Consider the following 23663-nt stretch of genomic DNA (forward strand, 5'->3'; position numbering starts at 1 on the left):
GTTAAGATGATGAAGATACTTTGTAAAGTATCTACTGTACTTAAGAGTTTCCAAGAAATAACCAGTCTAACTTTTGTAAAACAAATCAGACCAATCTTCCTTTTTTTAACTGAATTTTAAAAGTTATGACCAGAAAAAATGAATGACTAACCTTTTAAGACTAGTCTAAAGAGTTCATGCCACCGGCCCCCGACGACTCAGTGTTTGTTAGCCATTGCTTTTTTTTTTATTCTGGTCTGTAAAGATACACTTTTTACGTTTTCTGATTCATGATGTTGAAACACATCATGGTGTTCTGCGCCAAGCAGGAGCAGTTTTCCCACAGCAGTACAGTCTCTGAGTGTTCCCAGATCACCTTCAGTGGAAAAGCCGCTTATCAACACACTCTACAGCCACTTGGTCATTCCACTTCTTCTCTGATTTCTGTTCTTGACCCTCGAGTGTTAATGCTTGTGCTATCAAGAGCAGATGACAGGCTGGAAACTTTCTGAAGACAAGAGGTCTTTGAGCATAAACGCACAGCAGCAGTCACGTTTGCCTCTTAGAGATAGCGACGTAAAGGTCAGTCAAGTCACAAAGTTAGGTCGGGAAAAAGAATCGCAGCATTAGTAATGAAACTCGTCTCTTATGGATAGCTGCAGTGACAACTTGCTTATGTGAGTGTTGTTTTTATTTTTATACAGTTATATATGATTATTTCATATTTCATGTATTCTTACGCCTCCTTTTAGCTCATCTTCAAACTGAGCCTACAAGGGGGTAGACAGATAGCAACTCAACTCGAGCTTAACTCTATTTCGAGATGCCGTTTTCCTGACTCATGTAACGCGTGTCCCGGACACCAGAGGGCGCCACCGGAGCGTCTTTCTCTCACCGTTTCTAAACCCTACACATTCACAGGTCGTGTCACCTATGTATGTTTTAAATAATTTCACAATTACCTTTTAGCAAAACGTTTAAGGTACAGACAAATAAAAAATACACATACATGAAAAAATATTCAAACAACTTGCTTATTCTGACTATATACGAGAATGAGGTAGCATATTCAATTTAATTTAATTATAAATTAGCAATATGCAACTGGACAAAACCAAGGACAGTCGCAAATTTTTAATTTCAGGTGAAAGTAGTCTTTTAATACGGCAAATACATTTTTATGTACGTAAATGTGCCTGACAAGATTGTCACTGAACGTTTTAGTGGGTCTTCTGTCAATGGGGTGGATATATGTTTTGACTTTAACATATATCTCTATTTTTAAATTATGTAATGTGCGTGTGCGCGCGCTCACAAAATATCGAGCAGCCAATCAGCATAATAAAATTATTTCTGAAGGATTACGTGACACTAAAGACTGGAGAAACGATAAATCCACCCCGCAAGCTACATTTCATAATATATTGACAGAAAATAACCCTATTTAAATGATTTACCAAAATCGCTCACCAAATATCAATGGTCTTACTGTATTTTTGTCCAAATAAACGCAATCACTGTCGACAGCCCTTAGTGAATGCACACATATTGCTCATACATATCGACAACCCCATATATATCTCAAATGAGGATTAATTCAAGACGAGTGCATGCAGTAGCTCTGAGAAGAAAACACTTCACACACACACACACACTCCAACCGAATCTTTGTTTAAAATCACTTTTATTTCAAGGTTTTTAAACTCATACAGATCGTAAGGCATCTGCACAAAGAACAGTTTCTGCAGAGGTTTAAAAAAATCCTTTCCCTCAGATGGTGGACGGGTTTCAAACCAGGTTTGACAGGTATATATATATATATATATATATCTTTTTGGCGTTTTCCCCCTTAACCCACCCCTCCCCACCCCCTCTTTATTTTTTCATTTCTCAATAATCTTAAATTACAGCTATTATATAATTTCATACTCTTGATTTCTTACAGCAGTCAGACGACGTGAGAGCAATGACAGAGAAAAAGAGTGTTTAAAATCCATTAAATATGTACACAGAGGCTTCACATCACACGCACACACATGGCAGGCTAAACAGTACTATGAGGGGAGCAGACCACATCCACATGATGTGTTGATGCATCTATTTACAGGTCCCTAAACTTACTACACGATGACTCTAGCTTCTCTCGTATGACGCGGCGTCTCGTTTTATACCTTTGAATTTAATTTTACCTTCGGATTGCTTTATGATGAATGGGCAAATCAATGAGTCCTAAAACCTTCATTAAGCTCCACGCGCATGCACTTTTCCATCCCTGGCCCGTCTGTAACGCGGGGGGCCAGCGAAAGTCTGTGTGCATCCAACTACACTCCAACTGCATTCTTCAAGGCCCTGAATGAATCTCGGGACGCCACGGAGGGGACGAGGTGTGTGTGATATGGACGTGATGGACGTGAGAAGGGTTTGCGTGAGAGGAACTGACATCGTGCGTCTCCGGTGAATGATCTAGGCTACTTGGACACTTTGACGCGGAAGATGACGCGGCCCAGGAACTTGTCGCGCTCGTCGCTGTTGAGCAGGTCCGAACCGTCCACCTTGCACTCGATGGTGAGCTCGGTGTTGTAGTCGTCCTCCGTCAGCAGCAGCTTCACGGCTACCAGAGGCTGGACGTAGTTTGCCTAACAGAGAGAAGAAAAATAGAAAAGAAAGACAAAACAAAAAAAAAAAGGGATAAGTGACATAAATGGGAGTGATATAAGAAAGTCAATATTCTTTATGCAAAGAATTTAAATATCATTTTAGTTTTTTTTAATGTAATGGATTTTATATTTTCTATACATCAAAAGCACATTCATTTTAAGGCAAATAATATATATATATATATATATATATATATATATATATATATATATATACACACACGCATACATACACACTATAGTACTATATAGTATATATAGTACTAACCATTACAAATTATCTATAAAAATAGTTGATAAATTAAATTTTATTTATATTATGCACAGAATATACATACTACTTTAATAGATATTTAAAAAAATAGTACTGTAGACATTATTTAAAAATTATATTTTTCTCTTAAAATGTAAATATTCAAAAATTACATATAAAAAATTTTTTCAATACAGAAAAAGCATATTATTACATATTATAATATTATATAACATAATATTACATATTAGTTTTAAATGAATACTAATATAAATATTAGTATTGTCCAAATATATATATAGAAATATGAAAAAATGTGAAAAAAATTACATAAGTTACATTAAGACTAATGCACCTACCTGAGATAAAATACACAAATATATATATAAATAAAAATATATACATATATTTTCAAGAATAAACAGCTTATTATTATTTTGACAATATACACTATTTGTTACTCAACGTTCAATTGTGTGCATCCATTCCATACAGAACTTTTGCTTTATTGTACTTACATGCAACTTCTTGCCATAATAGGGGAAGTAACTCTTGTCGAGTTTGCCCTCCGCGGGGAAATACTGCATCTGCAGGGGAGTTTCTCTCTGTGTCAGGAGAGAAACATGACAAAGGATGAGATCACACTGCTGCACTTTACAGACAGAGTGTGTCATGTGACTGGTGTGCGGTTGCCAGTAGCAACAGACTGCCCTCACATCACTCAAACTGATGACACAAAGAAAAATAAGCACCCCTTCAGATGCACAGACAGCAGATCTCTCAATAAAAGAAGGTTAAGCACAAATCTGCACTGAAACGGGGGGAAACGGGTTCTTACAAATCAAATCTCTTCTGCATCTTGTACTGTATATGAACGCATCAATCCAGACCTCTCTGCTCGAAGTCCATCACAGATGTAGCATTTATCCAGCAGCAGCAGGAAGACTTACAAGACTCCGATACTCATGTGCATTCAATAAGTGGTTCATCTTTCATCAAGTGAACCGAATGAGATGATTTGCCGTAAGCTTCTGAAATGGTCGGGTATCTAATAATAGGTCGTACTGATGCATGCTTGCAGACGGTGTAGTCCAGTGAAAAAGACCATAAAAACACTAAAGCCGTTTCAAAGCGTCAGTAATCCGAGACCATGATTCGTGATTTAATAATCAAATTCGTAGAATGTAATTATTAGGAATCAGCACAGAAGCTCGGAAAATGTGCAGCGTTTCATTAGCGGCTTTCACACAAACAGCTTTCGCTTGAATTCAGCGGCGTTCTCCGTTTTGTAATAACGCACAATCTTTGGTCCTGCTGGAAATGTTTGGCATCTATGCTAGTGCTGGGAAGATACAAAAGAAAAAAAAAAAGAAAATCGTAGTCCATTAATGATTCCAAACTGGTCGATTTCATCATCTCCTCAAGCCTGTAATGCTCGATACATCAGTTACCGGGGAAAGCACTAATTTTACCACACCTAGTGGTGAAGAATGAATTAGCATTTTCATTCAGACCAACACAAAAAGACCAATAAGTGGGTGGGTAATATGCTAATGTTTCACGTTGACGTCAAACAGTTTGGGATACCTATTAAAAATGACTCTCTCGAAAATTTACTACGGAAACGTAGCCACTGCACGTGTGAAAGTCCTTTTGAAACATTGCAAGGTCTCTATTAGTGGAGGTTTGTTTAGTAAGAAATGGCAAGATTGAAAAAGCAGGAACCGTCGGCGTAATTTAAGAGCGAAAGCATTAAAGTTCAAAGGACACAGAGATCTTAAGGAGCAGAGGGCACTTCCTTGTGTCCGCTGTATACCTTCAAGGGTCGGGTGGGTGTGAGGTCTCAGAGAAGTCATGAGGTACAAAAAAAATGACAAAATGATAAGGGCGCTAAAGAAGTTTTCATGGGACGAGTGAAAAACAGGGCAGGTCTGATAGGAACGTCTCGCATCTGCAGCATAGAACTACTTCAAGGAAGCAAACAAGTGTTTCAAATGGGTCCAACATTGCATAACTTGCGTGTGATATTGGATATACGCTTGGGAACATGTTCGTAAGAGGTTACTAAGGTCAAAAAACAATGTTTTGCAAGAAAAAAAAAAATTTGCTGTGTCAATAAAATCAATTGGAATACCTGCAAAACCATGAATTTGACTGGACCACAGTATACTTGCGTGTGGAAGATTCCCAAAGACCCTGTTTACACCTGATATGGTGATCCAACCTCAAGTGCTAAATAAGCGTTTGTAGAATAAACATCACTGTGACCTCGACAGCCATGAAGGTTATCATTACATAAGGAACACCACGGAGAGGCAAATTAGTGTGATTTAGTTCAATCGAAACGCATTTTAAGTCTCTTGTACTAAGCGGGTTGTTTTTGATCAGAAAACAAGGACCAGACCTTAAGCTGATAGTCCAATGCAGGGGTGTGCAAGTTGATCTCCGGAGAACTAAACCTTTCCCTAGGACCATTTTCCTGCTTGCATTCACACCACCAGCAGGAACTAGGGCTGGGTATTCAAAATGATTCAATATTGATTACATATGTATACATATACTCAAATTTAACTATTAAGTGTTTAAGTTTCTATAATATTGAAGTTATAATGCTTAATGTTAAATTCGAAAATTATATTTCTATTCCAGTTCATTTACATATGCATGTGTGTATATATAACGTAATATAAAATATGTCATAAAAAGTCAGTTTTTTTTTTCTGAGGTAAATGTGAGGTTACATTATATACCGTGTTGTTAACAAGACGTATTGATGTATTCTGCGGGGTTAAAACAATAGAGCGATTACATGAGACAGGATAAGTTGTACTCCTTTTAACATACCTTCAGACATTATCTGATGTTTATTTCATGCTGTAACTGGTACTGATGCAGAGGACCGCCATTTTGACCTGGAAGATGTTTGCACACGCATGTGTCATGGTACTGTCACGAATGTGCGTCTAAGACTGACATAAATGGTTGCATAAAGGTTTTCTTTGTGCACAAAGCTTGTCATGTGGACCATTTTAATCGATGTCCTTACTATGTTTTGGGTCGCAGTTGCGTTGCGGTCTACGCAGGGTCAGAAAGTTCTCCGATTTCCTCACAATCATGTTAAATTGTGTTCTGAAGATGAACGAAAGTCTTTGGAGTTTGGAGTAATTAATGACAGATTTTTAGCGAACTATCCCTTTAAGAGTACAGAGGGCCATCAAGTTAGGCTCTTGCCCTAATAACACACCTGAACCTGCCATTCAAAGTCTTTACGAATAACACACCTGCTTGGGTGTTTCTAGTAGCAGGACTGGACACCTCGGTCAAGCATTAAAAGAAATTTCTTGACTTTCTTGAAATTTCTTAAGTAAACATGCAGTGATGCACATCCGCAGGGTTTGCATGTGAATGCCAGAGGTAAACAGAAGTCTTTTGATTGAATCAACCAAAACATATCGGGAGTAAACGGGGCCTTGGGGATGCTCACTGTGTGGAAGGACCCACAGCTACATTTACTTCACACAGACACTATGCATTACTCGATGGCTAGGGATCTGAAGGTATACATCATTTCTAGAATGAGGGCGGTTAAAAGCAACAGAGACAAAGCAGTACAGGAGAGAGGCAGCAAAGAAATGGAAAAGGCCCTGGGGAAACAATGGGGGCTGGGGCCCGAATTCTTACCCACCATTAATACTGCTGGCCCTATAGGCAGCGTGGAGAGAGACCAGATACAAACAGATGCATGAAAACGCAAGATGGAAACACTCACGCTAGAGATGTTCATTTTAACAGCTTAACCGTGAACCCATCGGTAAGAATTTCGACAGAGTAATACAATCGGTTAACTGGTTTAAAAAGTCATCCGTCCATTTATTTCAGTAAATTAATTATATACGGTTTGCTGCACGCTTGAAACACACTACTCATAGCCTACATAAAAATGCTTTTGTTTTTTTTAAAGAGCAAACTAAAAATAAGTCACATAGGCTGCAAGTCGCATTTTATAATTTCATTCAGAAATAGGCCTAATGCAGATGTGAATTGTTTACAAAGATTATAATAAACGCTGTAAACATTGGCTATTTTAATGTCCTCCACTCCACAACAAACCCTTTTTACAGTATTTAGAAGAAAAAAAAAAAAAAAAAAAAAAAACTAGCCTATACAAACAACAAGCCAAAAATTCATCGCTAAAACAAAAAAGTAATTTTGGGTCTCAATCAAAACAAAATCAAATGTTTCCATATTTGTTAATTATTTCTTCAAGCTTTTAACCTATATACTTCACTCGCTTTCTAATATTCATTCTTTTCATAATTTATTCTTGTATAGGCCTATTTGTCCTTTATAATATTTTTTTCTTTGTTTGCAGAAGAGCTGCATGTGCGTATAGCGATGTGATATAACTACCTTAACCCTAGCGTTCTGTTTGCTAGTTGAGCATGTGAAATGAATCCGCGGAAAACAAATATTAGCGTCACAGACGCTTATCCTTTCTAATTTAAATCAACTCTAGTTTAAAACAATCATGTTGGTTAACCTTTAATAATCCGTAAACAAGCGCCAATTGACGGTTAGGAGAAATGACTGAAATGAACATCCCTAACTCGCGCACATTAATTCAGGCTCCCTCAACTCACTCTTATCCTGACATCGAACACTCTGAAGTTAGCAACACAAAATGTGACTTGGGAATTACCTTGGCTGTGCAGCTGATATGCGGGTCTCCTCGTGGCCTAAGCCCAATCACCTGCAAAGGAGTACATGCACACAATGAACAAACATCCTTTCAAAACTCGAAACAGGTCTGACCGCATGCTCAAATTTCTAGAATGCAACTGGAACTGGACGTGGGAGAGCGTAAAAACACTGACTCACTCGATTCATCTTGACTAGGATGCATGGCTGACCCTCAGAATAACCAAAATTGCTATCAGCCAGCCCAGAGCACTGTCGTAGCACGCTTCTCTTGAACTGGCAAACCTTCTTCTCCTCAACGTTGTCTTGCTCATAGTACATATCATCAGGACAGACCTCGTTCGCCTCCTGCAGAGAGTCATTGTACGCTGAAGCAACAGATGAGAGAGAGGGAGAGAGTAGATGGTGAGTTAAAAGTGCCAAGCTGGAAATCTTCAACGGTAATTTGTGACCATTTTGGAAGTCTTTGAAAGCTCCAAATAAGAAAGAGCTTGAAGACCCCAACATATGGCTTGAGAAGCACCCCAGATAGCACACGTATGTCTGGAAGACGTCTGTTAAAGATGCTGTCTACAAACGTCTGACAGACATCAGTGAGATGTCAGTTTTACATACGCTCTAAATCACCAACATCTTAAAAGACATCTATTAGACGTCTAAAAAGTAAATATCCTACAGTCGTGAAATGTTTTGCAGACGTCTCAAAGATGTACATGTGCCACAAATGGTTCAACACTGGAATGTTGTCCTTGAATTTTGTCGCTGAGGCAGGACACATCAAAAGCTTGTATTGGTCTTTAAATAACTAATAAATTGTTCAAAACCTGTGTTCCGTTTGAAGTCATAAGTGGGACATTGTATCTTGAGGAAGGAGGACAGCATGAAAAAGAACCGTCAAAGTAGAAGATTGCAAAGAACGCCATGATGGCCTTGTCATGTGACCTTTCACTACACATTCGCAACTCCTCTCCCTTGACCTCATGGGATAGATAAGTGTCCATCAGAAGTGCACTTAAGTAGCAGGTCATCTGGGTACACTTCGTCTACTGTTTCATGAATACCACCAATATACACATAATTCTCATTTTACATCTCGTTTTTCATCAACTATGCAACAGGATATCTATATTTAGGCATCGGATATGTAATAGAGGAATTTTGAATTGTGTTTATCATTAGCCGCATACTCGGGGGATGAGAAGTTTTAGGATTTCTGCAAAAGTATGCAAGTGGAAATTCTGACTTCAAGAGGTGTTCTCGTCTTCCAAGAAGGAAGTCCGTAAGAACCACTAAACCACAATTTGCTATGGCTTATCAGTGGTTGGTGGAATTAGGAAAGAGCAAGTGTTTTATCGGACAGGAATGTGTACGAGCCTTCGAGCGGCACATGATGTCATTTATATTTCTGCTCAATTTTCCCCAGACAAGGTAGACTTTAAATATGTTCATTTTAGCTGATACGCATGATCTCAATACTAAGACATGGACTAAAACCACAAGACTCTAATTTTGATAGCATGGGGTCCTTAAATTAGTCACTTGTGACTGTTATAGCCGAAAGACTTCACTTTCTGAGCTTTCAGGTGGGGTGGTGATAGCATACAGCTGATAACAATTTGTGTAGTTAACAGGCAAACCATCAACAGTGGGAGACTGCATCCAACCAGAGGCTACATAAGCAGGGCATTATGAGAGACATTAAAACTATATATTTTACTATGCCACTACCCAATTCATAATTTTTTGTAATCGAGCGGAAGTCTTTTTTTGCACATTTTTTGACTGTAGCACCTCATCCTCCTCTTAAATTCTTAAGCGTAGCTTTTGCCCAAATATGACCTTGATGAACACCAGAGCTACAAAAGCACGAAGGTACAAACGTTTCTTTATTTTATCTAAAATCTTGGCATTTTAAGAATATCATCCAAATAAGATTTGTTGCAAACGTTGTCCACCCACACAAAAAAAATGTTTACTGGTTCTTAAAAGAGTTGAATTCTTGAGAGCTTTCAAAACCTCATAAACGTGGTTTAAGCAGAGCCCCAAAGCTCGGTCTTATGACCTCATTTGTACTAATGTTCTACTTTTTCCCCAAAGGTGACATTACCTCAACCTAACAAGACTTCAGGTCTTGACAAGCTTCTTGGTTTTCTATTTCAAATCGTTAAAATGTACTATCAAGCTCATGGTCTGGGTCTGGTTCTCGAAAGGTCTAGTTTTACTCTGGGTCTCCAAGTTGGCTCCAATCCTAACACAACACCTGAACAAGCTACCCAAAGTCTTTAAAGGCCTCGATATACTTCAAACAAAATCGAAGAACAAACTGAAATGATGTCAATACGAAATAATTCAGGCAGTTTGAATCTGCTCTTTTTGGGGAGTTTGCTTTAGCTCTTGGATAGCTTGTTCAGGTGAACACTTTTGAGCTACCACTGGTCCGAGGCGATTACGCAATCAGTGCATGTGTTCTAAAAACTCCTTTGACGCCGGATTTTTATTTTTATATTTCCCTGGTTTGTTTATCATTCTGCTGAGGTCAGGCAAGGGAACAACATCTCAGAGTAACCATGTATATAGCTCAGCTGCCACAGATATATCCTACGATCGCTCGCAGAAAAACTTTAAAAGTTTAGCGAAAGCAATTATTTCCTACAATTACAACAAAGCTTGTATCGAAGGCCCAGAGTTATGCAAAAAGTCACGTAGAGAGACACAAGATGCAAGTTTGTTTGAAGTATATCTGGGCCTCAAGACTACTAAAAAGTTACAGTCAGATGAGTTAATCAAGGTTAAAGCTGAACTTTGCAGGAAACTAGACCTTGAAGACCAGAACTAAAAACACTTAGTCTAGGTTTTAGGAGGTCAAAGTTTGATGCTTTTATTTTTTGGAAAAAAATTGCTGGGTATTAGGCAGTGTAATATTGGAGTCTTGGAGGCTCCTGACTCCAACTTTGCTTTTGAATTAAGGGGGGTTAAAATATCCTCCGGATATGTATTGGATTAGGTTACGGTGGTGCCGTTTTCATGATTGCGTAGCAAGGCAGAGATTTAGAGAGGCAAGGGGCATAAAACAGTGATGAGACTCACGCTGCAGGAAGGCCTCCAGGTGCTGCACGTACATGTTGTATTGCTGGGGAATCGATCGGTTAAATTTCATTTCCAATGCCCTCGGCCTGATCATCAGCCCTGTGGATAAAACATGCCATGCAGATGTACATAATACAAATTAATGAACATTAAAGCACATTCAAGACACCGATTTAACTTCTTATTCTTATCTACAATTTAATTCAAAATGGAATCTTCAGTCTTCTTTTCCAGTCCTTCATAATGGCTTAGACAAGGGTCCAGACATTTATCATGTCACACTTTATTTTAAAAGTCAAATTCTCACTATTACCAAACTATTATTATCCTATATTATCCTAATTTGCTGCATAGTAATAGTTAGTAAGGTAGTTAAGTTTAGGTATGGGGTAAGAATAAGGGATGTAAAATATGGTCTTTGTGAGTATTAAAACAGCCAATATGCAAGTTAGTTGATAGTGAGATCTGGTCTTTAAAATAAAGTGTTACAATATATGTGTGTGGAATTACGTTTTATTGTCGTTTCATTGATGTGTGCTCGTTATCGCCTCAAAATCAGGCTTGGAACGATCAATGCACTGATAATTGGACACTAAACCGCAACTTGTCTGAAATGATGGCCAACTGCGTCTGTACCGAGAACATTCTGTTACTAAAAGATGTCGAGGAAGAGGGAGGGGGCTGAGGGAGGAAAGAAAGAAGATCAGTGGGAGGAATAAATTGACACTTGGGGAAGGATGAATGATAGCGAGAGAGAGAGAGACCTGTGAGCCGCATCTCATGTCGCCGGGTTTAACGGCGCTCATAATCGAGCGAGAGGATGGAACCGGAGCGCTCTCATCGCAACCACTGTACACAAGTGTGTGGGCTGCAGAGTGTGTGTGTGTGTGTGTGTGTGTGTGAGAGTGTGGGGAGGCTAATGGCTGATGTGTAACACTGCTGTTGTGTGTTCTGATTGCAATGGAGGTAATGGTAAAAATAGCCCAGAATAAATCATATGAGCTAAGCGTCACCTCTACTGCGCATTCTGTCTGTCCCGTTACTCTCAATGCTACACACGCAAAACAAAAAATTGCGTTTTCATAAGGATTTATAAATCCCAAAAATCATTAAAGAACCTTTACCTTTAATAAATCCTTAAGGCATTGCATCGATCCGAATCTTGCTGCGCACCGTGTGGTCACTGGCATATTTTACTTCAAATGCCAAATAGTTTGAAATCACGCATCAACTAAAGACATAGTGCCGTTTGGAAACAGATAATAATAATCCTTTTAGAAGCGTTTGGAAGATGATCACGTTATATAGCCTTCTTGTATAAATAGGCTACACTATAAATAACCTACACGCAGACGTTTATATGCACATTAAATCTTAGTACAGTAAACTACCTACAATATTCCCATAATGTTTCAGAGTCTTCCTTCACTAAAAGGCATCCTCGGACAAGTTAATAAACCAAGGAGTGTTGAATGCGTCAGTCAGTGAGGAATTTTTTAACAGACATAGTGGTTTTACAATGCCTTGCAAAATGAGCAAATATGGCGTGATTGAGCAGAAACAAGCTCTTTAGCGGAACAGTATACAATATATATAAAGATTGCGTTTTTCTGTATATATGAAACATCTGGATGACTTCACTTAATTCAGTGGAGTGTTAAAACATTTAAAAAGATAACCATGCAACTGGCTTACAATGAGATCTCCAATTTCATTTTATTTTTGTATAGTGTATATTTTTTAAGTACATATTGTTCCAAAGGGACATGTCCTTCATGCTGTGGGCTTGTTACCTGGATTGGCCACTCGGTCCCTGTATTTGGGAGTGTGATCATCCAGCGTCTGTAGCATCACCCACATGGTGAGACTGAACATTCCCGCCAGGAAGCCATAGAAGACCAGATAAAAGAGGAATATAAGAGCTGCAGAGAGAAGAAAGACGCATTAAACATGGGAGAGTACCTTCTGCTTCCATAACATTAAATGTGACAAGCGATGGTCAGCACAGAGTCCAGCATGGCCTTATTACGAGGACCTCATGGATTCACAAACGTTCTGAATCATAAACGGTGCAAAACCTCAGCAAGAAAGAGGTTAGTCGCTGCATGGCTCGGGGGTCTGTAACTAGTAGTGCAACAGCGAGGGTTAAACTAGTTCCGGCGGTTTGCTCTTCCACACGAGGACGTGTCACAACAGGGGAGAGGACGGGAACGAGGTGGAACTGTAAAAAGTGGAATGTAACAGCTGAAAGCTGGAGGAAAGCCAAACATATCTGCTCGTTCCCAACAGGTGGAAAAGTAAAACAATGAAGGACGGTTAAATATCTGGGAGTAAGAACGGCAGCAAGAAACCGTTCGCTCATACTTCACCGTATTACCACAGGGAATTAGATTTGCATTAAAAAAAAGTGACTCATATCCAGCGTTACTTTTTTTTGGTCATAGACAGTAGATGTTTGCTCTATTGCAAACATGTAAATATTGATATATTATAAACATCTCCAGTTTTTGAGCTCGCATTTTAAAAAAAGATCACCAAAAACTATTCACAACTCAATACTTCATTACATACGAATTCAAGTGAATCGTTACACGCCTGCTAACTACTGCAATGTGAAAAATACTTTTCAGTCAGACAAAAAAAAAAATGAAGATGGGAAGACGTAAACCCTTTTTATTTCGTACCGGGGACTTTCAATCTCTTTCTCTCTGGAGTGGCATTTAATTTGTGAAATTCACCTAGATATTGAAGCAGATCTGGCTTCAAGTGAATGCCTGAAGTAGTATTTTTGGGCAGCGCTCCATTTGTGACAAATTAAGCACAAGCGTCCCTCCCACTGACACGGACACGTCCAGAGAAAAACATAGTAATGAGAGGAGACGTCGAGGCCCAGAGAAACAAGAGTTACAAAGAATAACTCATTCATTATAGAAAACCGCCTGAACAAGACATTTCAGAATGACAAAAAGTCCTTTAAAAGAAACCTAAAATCTACAGACCAGGGTTAATGTAACGGATTATTTAACTTTAAATTGAATTGAACTGCAGTCAGTTATTTTTTGTTGGTTAAAAATGATCCTAAATCAACTAATCGCTTACATTAGCCTTAGTCACGACGGTTAGCCTAGGTTTTGGCGGGAGATTCAAGCATGCGTCATTACGTCACATCTGCTAACAAATAAGTTGTTTATAGACTTTTCTCACAGCAGCTTGAATAAATTTATAGATTTGTGGATTGATTGTGAGATCTACTGAACGCTCGAGATTCCTCTGGAATCGATTCCGAACTCCAGTAATTTTATCTCGTTTCAGAAAGCTTTCATAACGCGAGATTAAATGTAAAGCCCACTGTAAACAACCTTGTGATTCACGTCAGACTTTTCTCATTTTACTAAATGATTCAATTCATTAAAAATAATAATAATTTAGGTTCTAGTGCGTGTAAAAATTTGGAAACAAGCAGAGTGGCGCTGTATTCGATGCTCAAAACTAAACTCAGAATTGAATCGCGATGCATTCGGAAAATCCCGGTACTATTTTAGCCCTATTAGTTATGCGTCAAATTATTTTGATGACAGACAGTAATTTAGAAAGTATTATAAAAAAAACATGCATCAAATGAAATTATATTCCAGATATTACAGATACGCATTATAAAGAAAACCACTTCGAAGGGAGTTTGCTTTGTGGGTTAAAATAATTTATTCATATGAAATTCGAATGATGTGACAATTAGAGATTAGACTATACGGAAATTGAAATCTACACGCTGATGTTGTTAACATTAATCTGAGAATAAACTATAACAATATTAATACATGAGGTAATCGATTGACGGAGCAATTTACTGCGATGCTTTTTTTCCCCTCAGTAAGAACAAACACGGCAAACGTGTAACTCGCTCAGAGACGATATCGGGTGAAATACTTATTTTAGTAATATATTCCAAAACGTAGTTTGGAATCTGTTATTACTAAATACAAGACTCACTTCGCGCGTGGCGACTGACAGCATTAGATTCATCCGCGCCGGAGCACAACCCACGCATGGGAGATAATTCCGCAAAACACTGCAATACCTGGTTTTAAAACACAGGTGGCGACAAAGAGGCGAAACGTACACACTGTACCGTTTGGTCTTTTTTTGTGTTTTCCCTTTTAAAATGTATATACAGTAGTTCTTCCTATTTATTTCAGTCAAACTAAATAAAAATGAAAAATGTGTCTTTGACAGCTGAAATAAAAATTCCGTTTAACTGCAATAACGCTGCCACAACCCAGCGATTGTATCCGATGTATTTTAGTACACTGTACTAAATGCCATATTTACATACTGTGGTATTTCAATGGCACTTCAAAGTACTGAAAGGAATGCCATGCTGTTATCATTTAAAAAAAAGAGAAAGAAACAGCACAGAAGCACTCATATCTTGTTTGTTGGGGTTACGTAGCCGCTCTTGGACCGAGAAGAACACACCGGGTCTGAGGTAAGAGAAAATAATAATTAAAGCAACATAAATAGCAAGAGAGCGAGAGAGAGAGAGAGGGGCTCAGTTTAATTATAGATGCATTTCTTCTTTGCCGATGTCTCTGAGGTAGACTCCTGCTATAAATAGCATCTGGGGGAGGACAGTTTAGTGATGGCACAGCACTGGCCTAGGGAGTCAAACACACACACACACACACACACACACACACACACACACACACACACACACACACACACACACACTTTCTGCTTCTGCTGCCTGTCATAATATTCCCCCGGTGAATCAGTCTTAAAGTGTGTACTGCATGCCAGACGTGCAAATGAACAGCCATCATTAGATCTCTCCTAAGAATTTACATGCAAATTGAAAATTCTACACAAGGTTTGATGACACGGCGCTCGGGTATGCATCCGGCTCGATTCGGTCATTTCCACAAAAAATGCAATTCATACGAACAACAACTTAATTACACGCTGTGATGAACAGAGAGGTGTTTAAACGGAGACTGGGGGCATAAAATGAGGTGATATGACCCTGATGGGAAGAGACTATTTTAATAAATGGTTCATAATTTAAGTAGCTTGCTCATGATGTGTTAAATCTAACGACTATGCAGGAAAAAAAAAGGTCAGTTAAGGTCAGCAAGACTGTTCAATTATTAATTAATAGTATTAAATAATATTAAAATATTAGTAAATGTTTTTTTTTATTCTTATGAAAATACATAAAATTAAAAACGATATACTACTACTAGTTTTAAAGAAAAAAAAAAAAAAAAACTATTGTATAGAGAAATTAGGAAATATTTTAGTCTTGTTACATCAATGATAAACTCAATTTTCCCAAAGATAATATGCATTGATTTATATACATACTCTCCTAAAATAGATCACATTTCAACATTTGGCTGTATATATTAGGAGAACTGCAGGTGAAACGGTCCGAACCACAGAAGACCGATGGCAACTCTTTTTGTAATTCAGTTTGATGCGTTTCTGAGGAGACATTAAAGCATGCGTGAATGGAATAGGGCTCTTAAAATGCACTTCTTAAACACTCGTTCATAACTCGTGCATGAAAAACCTGCACACTATTACGACAAAATCTGGTGTAGCCGGGGCAGGACTGAAACGGATGCAGACGGAGGTGTGGAGAGAAGAGAAGCACGGGACGAAAAGAAAGACAGGAGACGAACAAAGCGCACAGAAGTAGTCTTTATCAGCGGCTGCTCTCAGCTGTCGAGAAACCCAAGCCCTGAAGAACCAGATACGTCCTCCTCCTCCTGTGCCCAGGCATGCTGGGATAAAAATACCCCAGATGGCCGGCCGGCGAGGGGGTAGCGTAGAGTCCCGCACCGAGACCGCGGCTCGTGAAGTGAGCAGCACCCATAAGAGCGTGTTTTTTTGAAAGAGGATACGCTCGACTCCGGCATGGGACGGCCATCACACCCTCACGTAAAGACTGAAGGGCCTACATGACCTTGAGGTGCTGCACGATTGTCTCGTGCATCCGATACGATATCGTCTCTAAAAAGAAAGGCGACGAAGTTTACGACCACGCTTTACTACTTCCAGCTGCTCATTCAAAAAGTTGATTCCAGAGTCAATAAATCTTCAGAGGCAAATCTTCGCAGATGCACAACATAGCGCTACAGTCGAAACGTGCGTCCGGTGCCGGAACGTCTGTGTTTGTTTTAATCTCTGACTCCGCCCACCGTCACGGCCTTCCGTTCTTAACGGTCCTCAATCTGACGACCCGCGCCAAACGCAATCTCGCCAGCAATCTACTACCGTGACGGGTCACTTAAAACACCGAAGAGACCGTTTCTCCCGACCCAACCGAATTTGTAGCGCAACGGTTCTTGCATGACACTGCAACTGTATTTTATCATAAAGCGCGTTTGGGCCCAGTGCGGAGAAACAGGAACAGAAGAGCGGCGAGAGCCGGAGAACAGCTGAGACTCCCAGTAGGACGCTCCTCGCTGCCAGAAAGCCTCCTCCGGCCTTGAGCTAGCTCATTCACACCAGGGCAGCGGCACACCGAAGCACGAAGTACCCTGGGCTTGAGTAACGCACTCCAGTAAAACTACGGTAAAATGCCGTTAAATTTTTGGTGAGCTTTCCCTTGTATATTTCACTGCAGGGGATAGATATTTGAGGGGCACGCCAACCTGTGGACATGAAGAAAAATCGCCGATTCGACATTAATTTTGAGTTCGGCAGGCAATTTTCGTCTTTTCAAAATCCTGCCATTTAGACAGGACTTGATCTTAGGAACAGCTATCAGGAGGGGCATCGCAAACGAGTGAACAGACTGTACTTGAAAGGGACTTTGATGGTAGCCAAAAGATCCATCTTTTTCCTACATTTCGCTTAGATTCCTCTATTAAATTTAAGCCCATTTTATTAGTGGTGCAAATGATCACACAACTCACAGTTATCAGTTCTCTGTTGGCGCTTGGTCATCACACCAGACCATCAAAGCACACTATTAATATTTCTATATACACATTAATATAGTAACAATTAGATTTTTTATCTGAATGTAAAAAAAAGTCAAAAACGTGTGCAATTGATAAGTTCGACCGTCAGAGTTACAGTTAACAGAATCATGGTCCGTACGGATCATCTTCGTTGCACCCCTACTGTTTAAAGTCTTTTTCTGTGATTTGTTAACCGCCCTGGCCGAATTTGAATTCTTAAAATAAAAAAAAGTTAATAAAATAAGGCATCAAAAACTAAAAAAAATGTAAGAAAAATGCTTAAATCGAGCTGCTTGAAGACCGTTGAGAGGGCAGTGAGTGGGCGTGGTTTCAGCATCACGAGTGGACACGCCCACTCACGTCCCTCAAGCAGCTCGATTTAAATAAGGAAACCAAACTCGGTTGTTTTGGAAATCACCGCATCCACGTAACGCGATGAAGGCATAGCTAGATAGCAAACTGTAGGCCGTAGCACCTAAAGCTAATGACAGTAACTCACGATTTTACGGATGCGCTCTAGTTATGGGTTTGTTCGGCTTGAAGCAGCTCTTCGCAGAACGAGCGGCGTTTCCTGGTGATTAAAATGGTTAAAAAAAACACTTTACGGCATAACTCCACCATTAAGTATTATATAGTTCACAGTCAATGCAACACCCAAAAATGTAAAATCCCGTAATCATTTACTCACATTCATATTGGAAGCCATACTTTTCTCGCAAACCAGAAAGAATCAATTCATTTTTGTGTTAAAGTTATATAAAATGAGTTCTGAGAAAGCCACTTTATTGACATCAAATCGGAGAAAAGAAGTCACTGCAAAAGAATTGCAATAAAAAGGAGTATTTTTTTATTATATATTATTATTTAGTGGAGGAAAACCAAACATATGCTTGATACCTTGTTTCAGGAGAACTTTTCTGCAACTGTTTTGTTACAGTGTAGCAAATGATTTTAAAAAATTGTCAAAAATACAGAGATCTTTCTAAAGGGTCCGATGAGGAAAGATACCACCCGCTGTTTGCCACGAAAGAAAACTGAAGAGGAGTTCAGGTGAACTGAATATGGCTCAACAAGAGGATGTTTTCCACTAAAACCACATCCGTAGACTTACACAAATCCAAACATAATGAAAGCGCTCTGTTTTGTGAAGAACAGAATGAGATGATTTACCCAGACCCTAAAAACGGTCTACAATTGTTTATTCTGCCTCTTTCGAAACCGTAAAACATTTTTTCGGTGGAATACCGCAGATATTTTGAGGGAATGTTGATCCAAGTCAACTGGGTCCAACGTCATTTGGAGACCGACGTTCTCGTGTTCCACAGAAAAAACGTAACTGATGGCAGATTGTTCATTTTTTGGTAGTTGTTCGGATGAAGCTTTCAAACATTCGGCTTCAAAATGGTGCACCGGTGCATTATGGGGAATCTGATGTCGCCGATGTTCAACAAGCCAGCGAAACGCTTCGAAAATGGATTGAGACTAAATAAGAGCGTATGGTACATTTGGTTTGAGTGCATTTTAGGTTGAACAGTTTGTTTAACTCGAAGCAGCTCGTGACCGTTTTTCCCTTTTAAATTGAAAACGTTAATGAAAAGCCACTCTTGTGTAGTTCCTCAATTGCGACATTGTGAAGCTCTCGAGCCAAACATGCTTGAACACACACGATCAAATCACATCAGGGCCGTGTTAATGGGGCAAAACGGGAGCAGGAAGTGTCACTGATGAAATGCAGAAATAGGTCATTGTTGCATATGAAAGCGTCGCTGCCACACGAGAACAACGTTTCTTTCATCCATTTAAACCGCCGTGGTAAACATTTCCTGAGATCCCAGCGGCTCATCGCAGCCAATCGCCGCGAATCCCGGCCACTGAGGAAAGATTTAGCGCGATTGCTAAATCAACAGCGGATCGGGAAGCGTTAATCTGAGCTGATCCGAACGGACGCGCAGACGTCTCGTGGAGCCGGACCTGTCCATTAACTCCAGCCTGATCCTTTTATCTCTTCACTAGCCATCTTTCCTCTCATCACTCCACCTCCTTCACTTCCCCCTCGGGAAAAGTAAAAGCAGACCGGGCACCAAGAACGCTTTCTCTTACGTGTGCATTTTTTTCAATTACTGTCGCTCTGAGACCCAAACAACGCAGACACTCTGCAAGAGACCGAAATGTTTTTAAAATGGCACCTTTATTTGGCCTTGGATGCCATTTTTATGGGCCTCTCTCACAAAAAAAAAAAAAATAGAGAGAGAACCACAGAGGGTCATTCAACTTAAAAAGAATTAAATGCAATGGTTTTAATTTATTTAAAATGATAAAAAAAAAAAAAAAAAAAAAAAAAAAGATAAAATGCAAAAAATTAAGCTTGCATTTGTTTACTGAAAATTCTCACAAAAGCATGTAAAACAATATATATATATATATATTATTATTATTATCATCTTCACCAAAAAAAAAACATTTACACATTTTATATATTTTTATAACATTTATAGTTACAATTACTGTGTTGCTAACATTCCATATTTTTGCATGATAATTTTTATTGATCAAATTCACTTTTCTTTGAATTAAATTTTTAATTAACATTTAAGTTGCACACCATAGAATTACACACTAAAGCTGGACTCTTCTGGACACCACTTTGGGAAAAGTACGGCATGCATTGGAAAAGAAAAAAAAAATGATTTGTAATTTTCACTTCATTCTCACTGACGTATCCAAGACAATCCGAGTCAAACCCGTTGAAATGACCTCATCCCATCCTGGTCTGGCAGAATTTGCGGCGAGCTAAGATGCAATGCTGATTATTGCTTCCCCCGTTGTGGCACTCCTGTCAACCGCAGACCATCTTTAACCCGCCGAGCCTTCCACGTAGCTCCAGACAGACAATTCTATTGCGTGCATGAACACGGGCCCGAAAAGAAAAAGCCTAGACCATCAGAATCAGACTGGGCCTCATCGTGTAAAGCAATCCTACAAATAAATCAAACGTGTGTTTATGCGTCGTATCCCCCAACCCTGGAGGTCCGATTTGACTCTAATTCAATCGATATCCTCCCCGAGGCCTATCCTTACAGGAGCTCGAAGAGAACCGGTTTGACCTTGAGAGAGGAAAGGAGGAGGAGGACGGGGAGGAGGGGCCGAGCGCATGCATCACGCCGAGGAACACCCATCCCGCTGAAGAAGAGGTACTGCGGAGTTCAGCATCACGAGCACCGCTTGACCGACCAGCACCACTACAGCAAGCCAACAGTTTCAGGCAAAGCCGGTTACCAAGCAACTAGGCCTTTAAGAAACCCCTCCCCGCCCCCACCGATAATTACGGACGCTTTTGCGGCTTTGAGGAGAACCTACACGCAAAACAAGGCTCTCCTAAGAGAACGCGAGACGCCATCAATCCCGAAGAGAAAGCATCTTCTCCTCAGCGCGGCAACCGTGTCGAGGGATGCGGAAATTTCCTCTCATCCTCCCGAGCGGGGCTGCGAACCTCAGCAGCTCATTTGCATATCGAACGAATGCGGAGGCTACGTCAGCACGGCCGAGAGTTGATTGACGGGCCGAACGTTCCACGCTTCCGATATCTTAACGTTCCGGTCGTTCCAAACACCCCGCGCTATTTCCCCCCACCCCCCCATTTCGGGTAAAACGCGGGAGGTAGAGACGCCGACGCGAAGCAACCGGGGCAGGTGCGAGTCCGCAGCCGCCATTCGTCGAGTTAACCGAATAACCGACGCGTATTATATTTAGCGCGCGCGAACGATTCTCTCAACGCGTCGCTTCCCGTCTAACGTGACAGGCCCGCTGCGGAGACGGTGACATTCAGGAGGGCTATTCATAGACCCCCCGAGCCTCGTGCGAAACTGCGGGAGACGAACGCGAAGGAACGTCCGCCGCGGCGTTCAATTAAAAAGCCGATTAATCACGGAAAACCGCGACATTTGACGAGCGCCTTCACCGATTCGTTTGGGTGTTTTGATCGAGGCGTTGACGGGGAAATTAACTAATAAAGACTTGGCTGCCAAATCATTTTTTTTTAGCAAACGCCCTTTCTGTAAAGATTTCAAACAGGCTCCGTTTCAGCTGACTTGAGGTTACTTGAAAGTGGAACACACGATCGATCGCCAGAGCTTTTTTTATACAGGCATCTCGGTTTACGGTTTATGGATTTGGTCTCAATCAGCCGTTTTAGACGGTGACACGCTCGACGCGGCTCAAGAAATCCCGCAGACACGGCGTACGGTCCGAAAGAGACCGGCACGTTCGGTTCGGTTTGCTGGCGTCTGGAAGAAATCGCTACAGAAGCTGTGAGGCAATTCAGTCAAGCGCCGCAGACGCGTAGCGATTCATCCGCGCATTTTGCATGCAGCAAAGAGCCATAGGTAGTTTGGCGTTTTTCGAGGACGCATGGCGTGCATTTGACACTTGCCAAAAAAAAACACGATTACTCACCCCAGCTGCTCGCGGTGCGCCCGATGAATTCCCCCGTCCGTGGGTTGTAGATAAAATCTTTCCAACTGGACTGTTTCTCGTCAGCTTTCTCCTCTTTGTTGGCCATGGCGCGAATAGGGTGAATAAACCAGTTTGAGGACGATGGAGGAGGACAAATCAAAAAAAGCACCGACTAGGGCTCGCCACCTATGCGTTTGAAATAAACGAGGTGTGCAGTCTTTCCACGCGGCTCCAGACTGCAGCAGTCCACTAGCGGCGTTTGAAGCGCTCCGGCGCATGCGCGGTAGAGCCGCATCCCGACGACGTCGGCTTTAAGGTTTACTCAAACCGAGTAGTTTACGAACCGGTCCCGCTCTCGAAAAGTTATGAAGCAACCGTTGTAAGGCTGTTTATGTAAGGCTGTAGACCGTTTCTCGGGGTGGGGTTGAGTCGGTTTTCGTATGGGCATCTTGACTTGACGAAACAAGCCATTGAGCGTCCCGCCGGGGCAAGTTGTCACAACAAGAACCTGCTGACAGATTTTAGAAATATGAAAAAAATCGGACTAAATTTGAGCTTCTAAGTTATTAATTGACTTTACAGATAAATAAAAAATAATAGGTGTTCATAGGTGTAGCTCAATCCACTATTAGCCCGTTTAATCCCAAATTTTTCCCAGACATGAAAGTATCCAAATGGTCATGTGTCATTAGTAACCCTATAAAATAATCAGTATTCATTTTTTTTTAAATACCGTATTCAAATTCAGACCATATTGGCATAATGTACTGAATTATCACATTTCTGCAGTCAGTTTGATCACATGTGATTTTAGGGATGCTGTTATGCATAAAACCCCTTATGCAACATTGTTAGAAATTTCAAAATTGTTACTTTTTTTGTAAAATATAACATTTTTATACTAGCGCTACCAGTATTTCATCAATTTTGTAAAAAAAATAATAATAATAATTTTAGTGCAATATATTGTCATTGTAACATTTTAATGTAATTTTCACTAGCAACTGGATTTATATCGCATACCTAGGTTCACAGTTATCTCCGGGTCACTATTGTGACTGTGAACATGTTTACTCAAATAAAACTGCATATATGCGAGTTCATATAACTACTGGACACCATAAAGATAATGCACCAAAAACCGTTATCACATCTACACGTTAACACTTTACTAGGCTTTTGTTTTGCACTTTTATGCAGTGATCATTTTCTCGTCTGTAAGGCTTTTATAGCTTTATAAATGAAAACTTTTGATATCATAACCAGTGCAAAATGAGGAAGTGGTAAACGGTTAACCACCATACGCTCTTGCTCGATGAAATACTGCTCGTAGTGAGAGACACACACGAAACTTGTGCCTTTTTTGTTTGGCCATATGCTCAGAATATTTGCCTCCAGGCTTCCGATTGTTTGAATGACATATTTGCCGTCGTATCGTTTCTGACATAAAATAAAAACAACCTCAAAACAAAAGCTTTGCACCACAACAGAAAATGCTAGCTCCCTTAAAATGTATTCATTTGTCTATGGTTTGTTTATTTTGCGGTTTTTTTTTCCTATGGTGAT

General features: G+C 40.1%; 1 protein-coding gene across 1 annotated transcript; it reads right to left on the minus strand.

Moving 5' to 3' along the window:
* Positions 1-1646: 1646 nt before the first annotated feature.
* atp1b3b (ATPase Na+/K+ transporting subunit beta 3b) lies at positions 1647-22396 on the minus strand. The gene is made up of 7 exons (XM_043258469.1): positions 22098-22396; positions 12468-12596; positions 10675-10773; positions 7768-7955; positions 7589-7639; positions 3408-3494; positions 1647-2615 (listed from the first exon to the last, which is right to left on the minus strand). The coding sequence occupies exons 1-7, from the start codon at positions 22201-22203 to the stop codon at positions 2448-2450; spliced, it is 828 nt and encodes a 275-aa protein (XP_043114404.1). The 5' UTR covers positions 22204-22396; the 3' UTR covers positions 1647-2447.
* Positions 22397-23663: the final 1267 nt, after the last annotated feature.

Source organism: Puntigrus tetrazona, chromosome 15 (assembly GCF_018831695.1).
Source record: "Puntigrus tetrazona isolate hp1 chromosome 15, ASM1883169v1, whole genome shotgun sequence".
In the NCBI taxonomy this organism is placed as follows: Eukaryota; Metazoa; Chordata; class Actinopteri; order Cypriniformes; family Cyprinidae; genus Puntigrus; species Puntigrus tetrazona.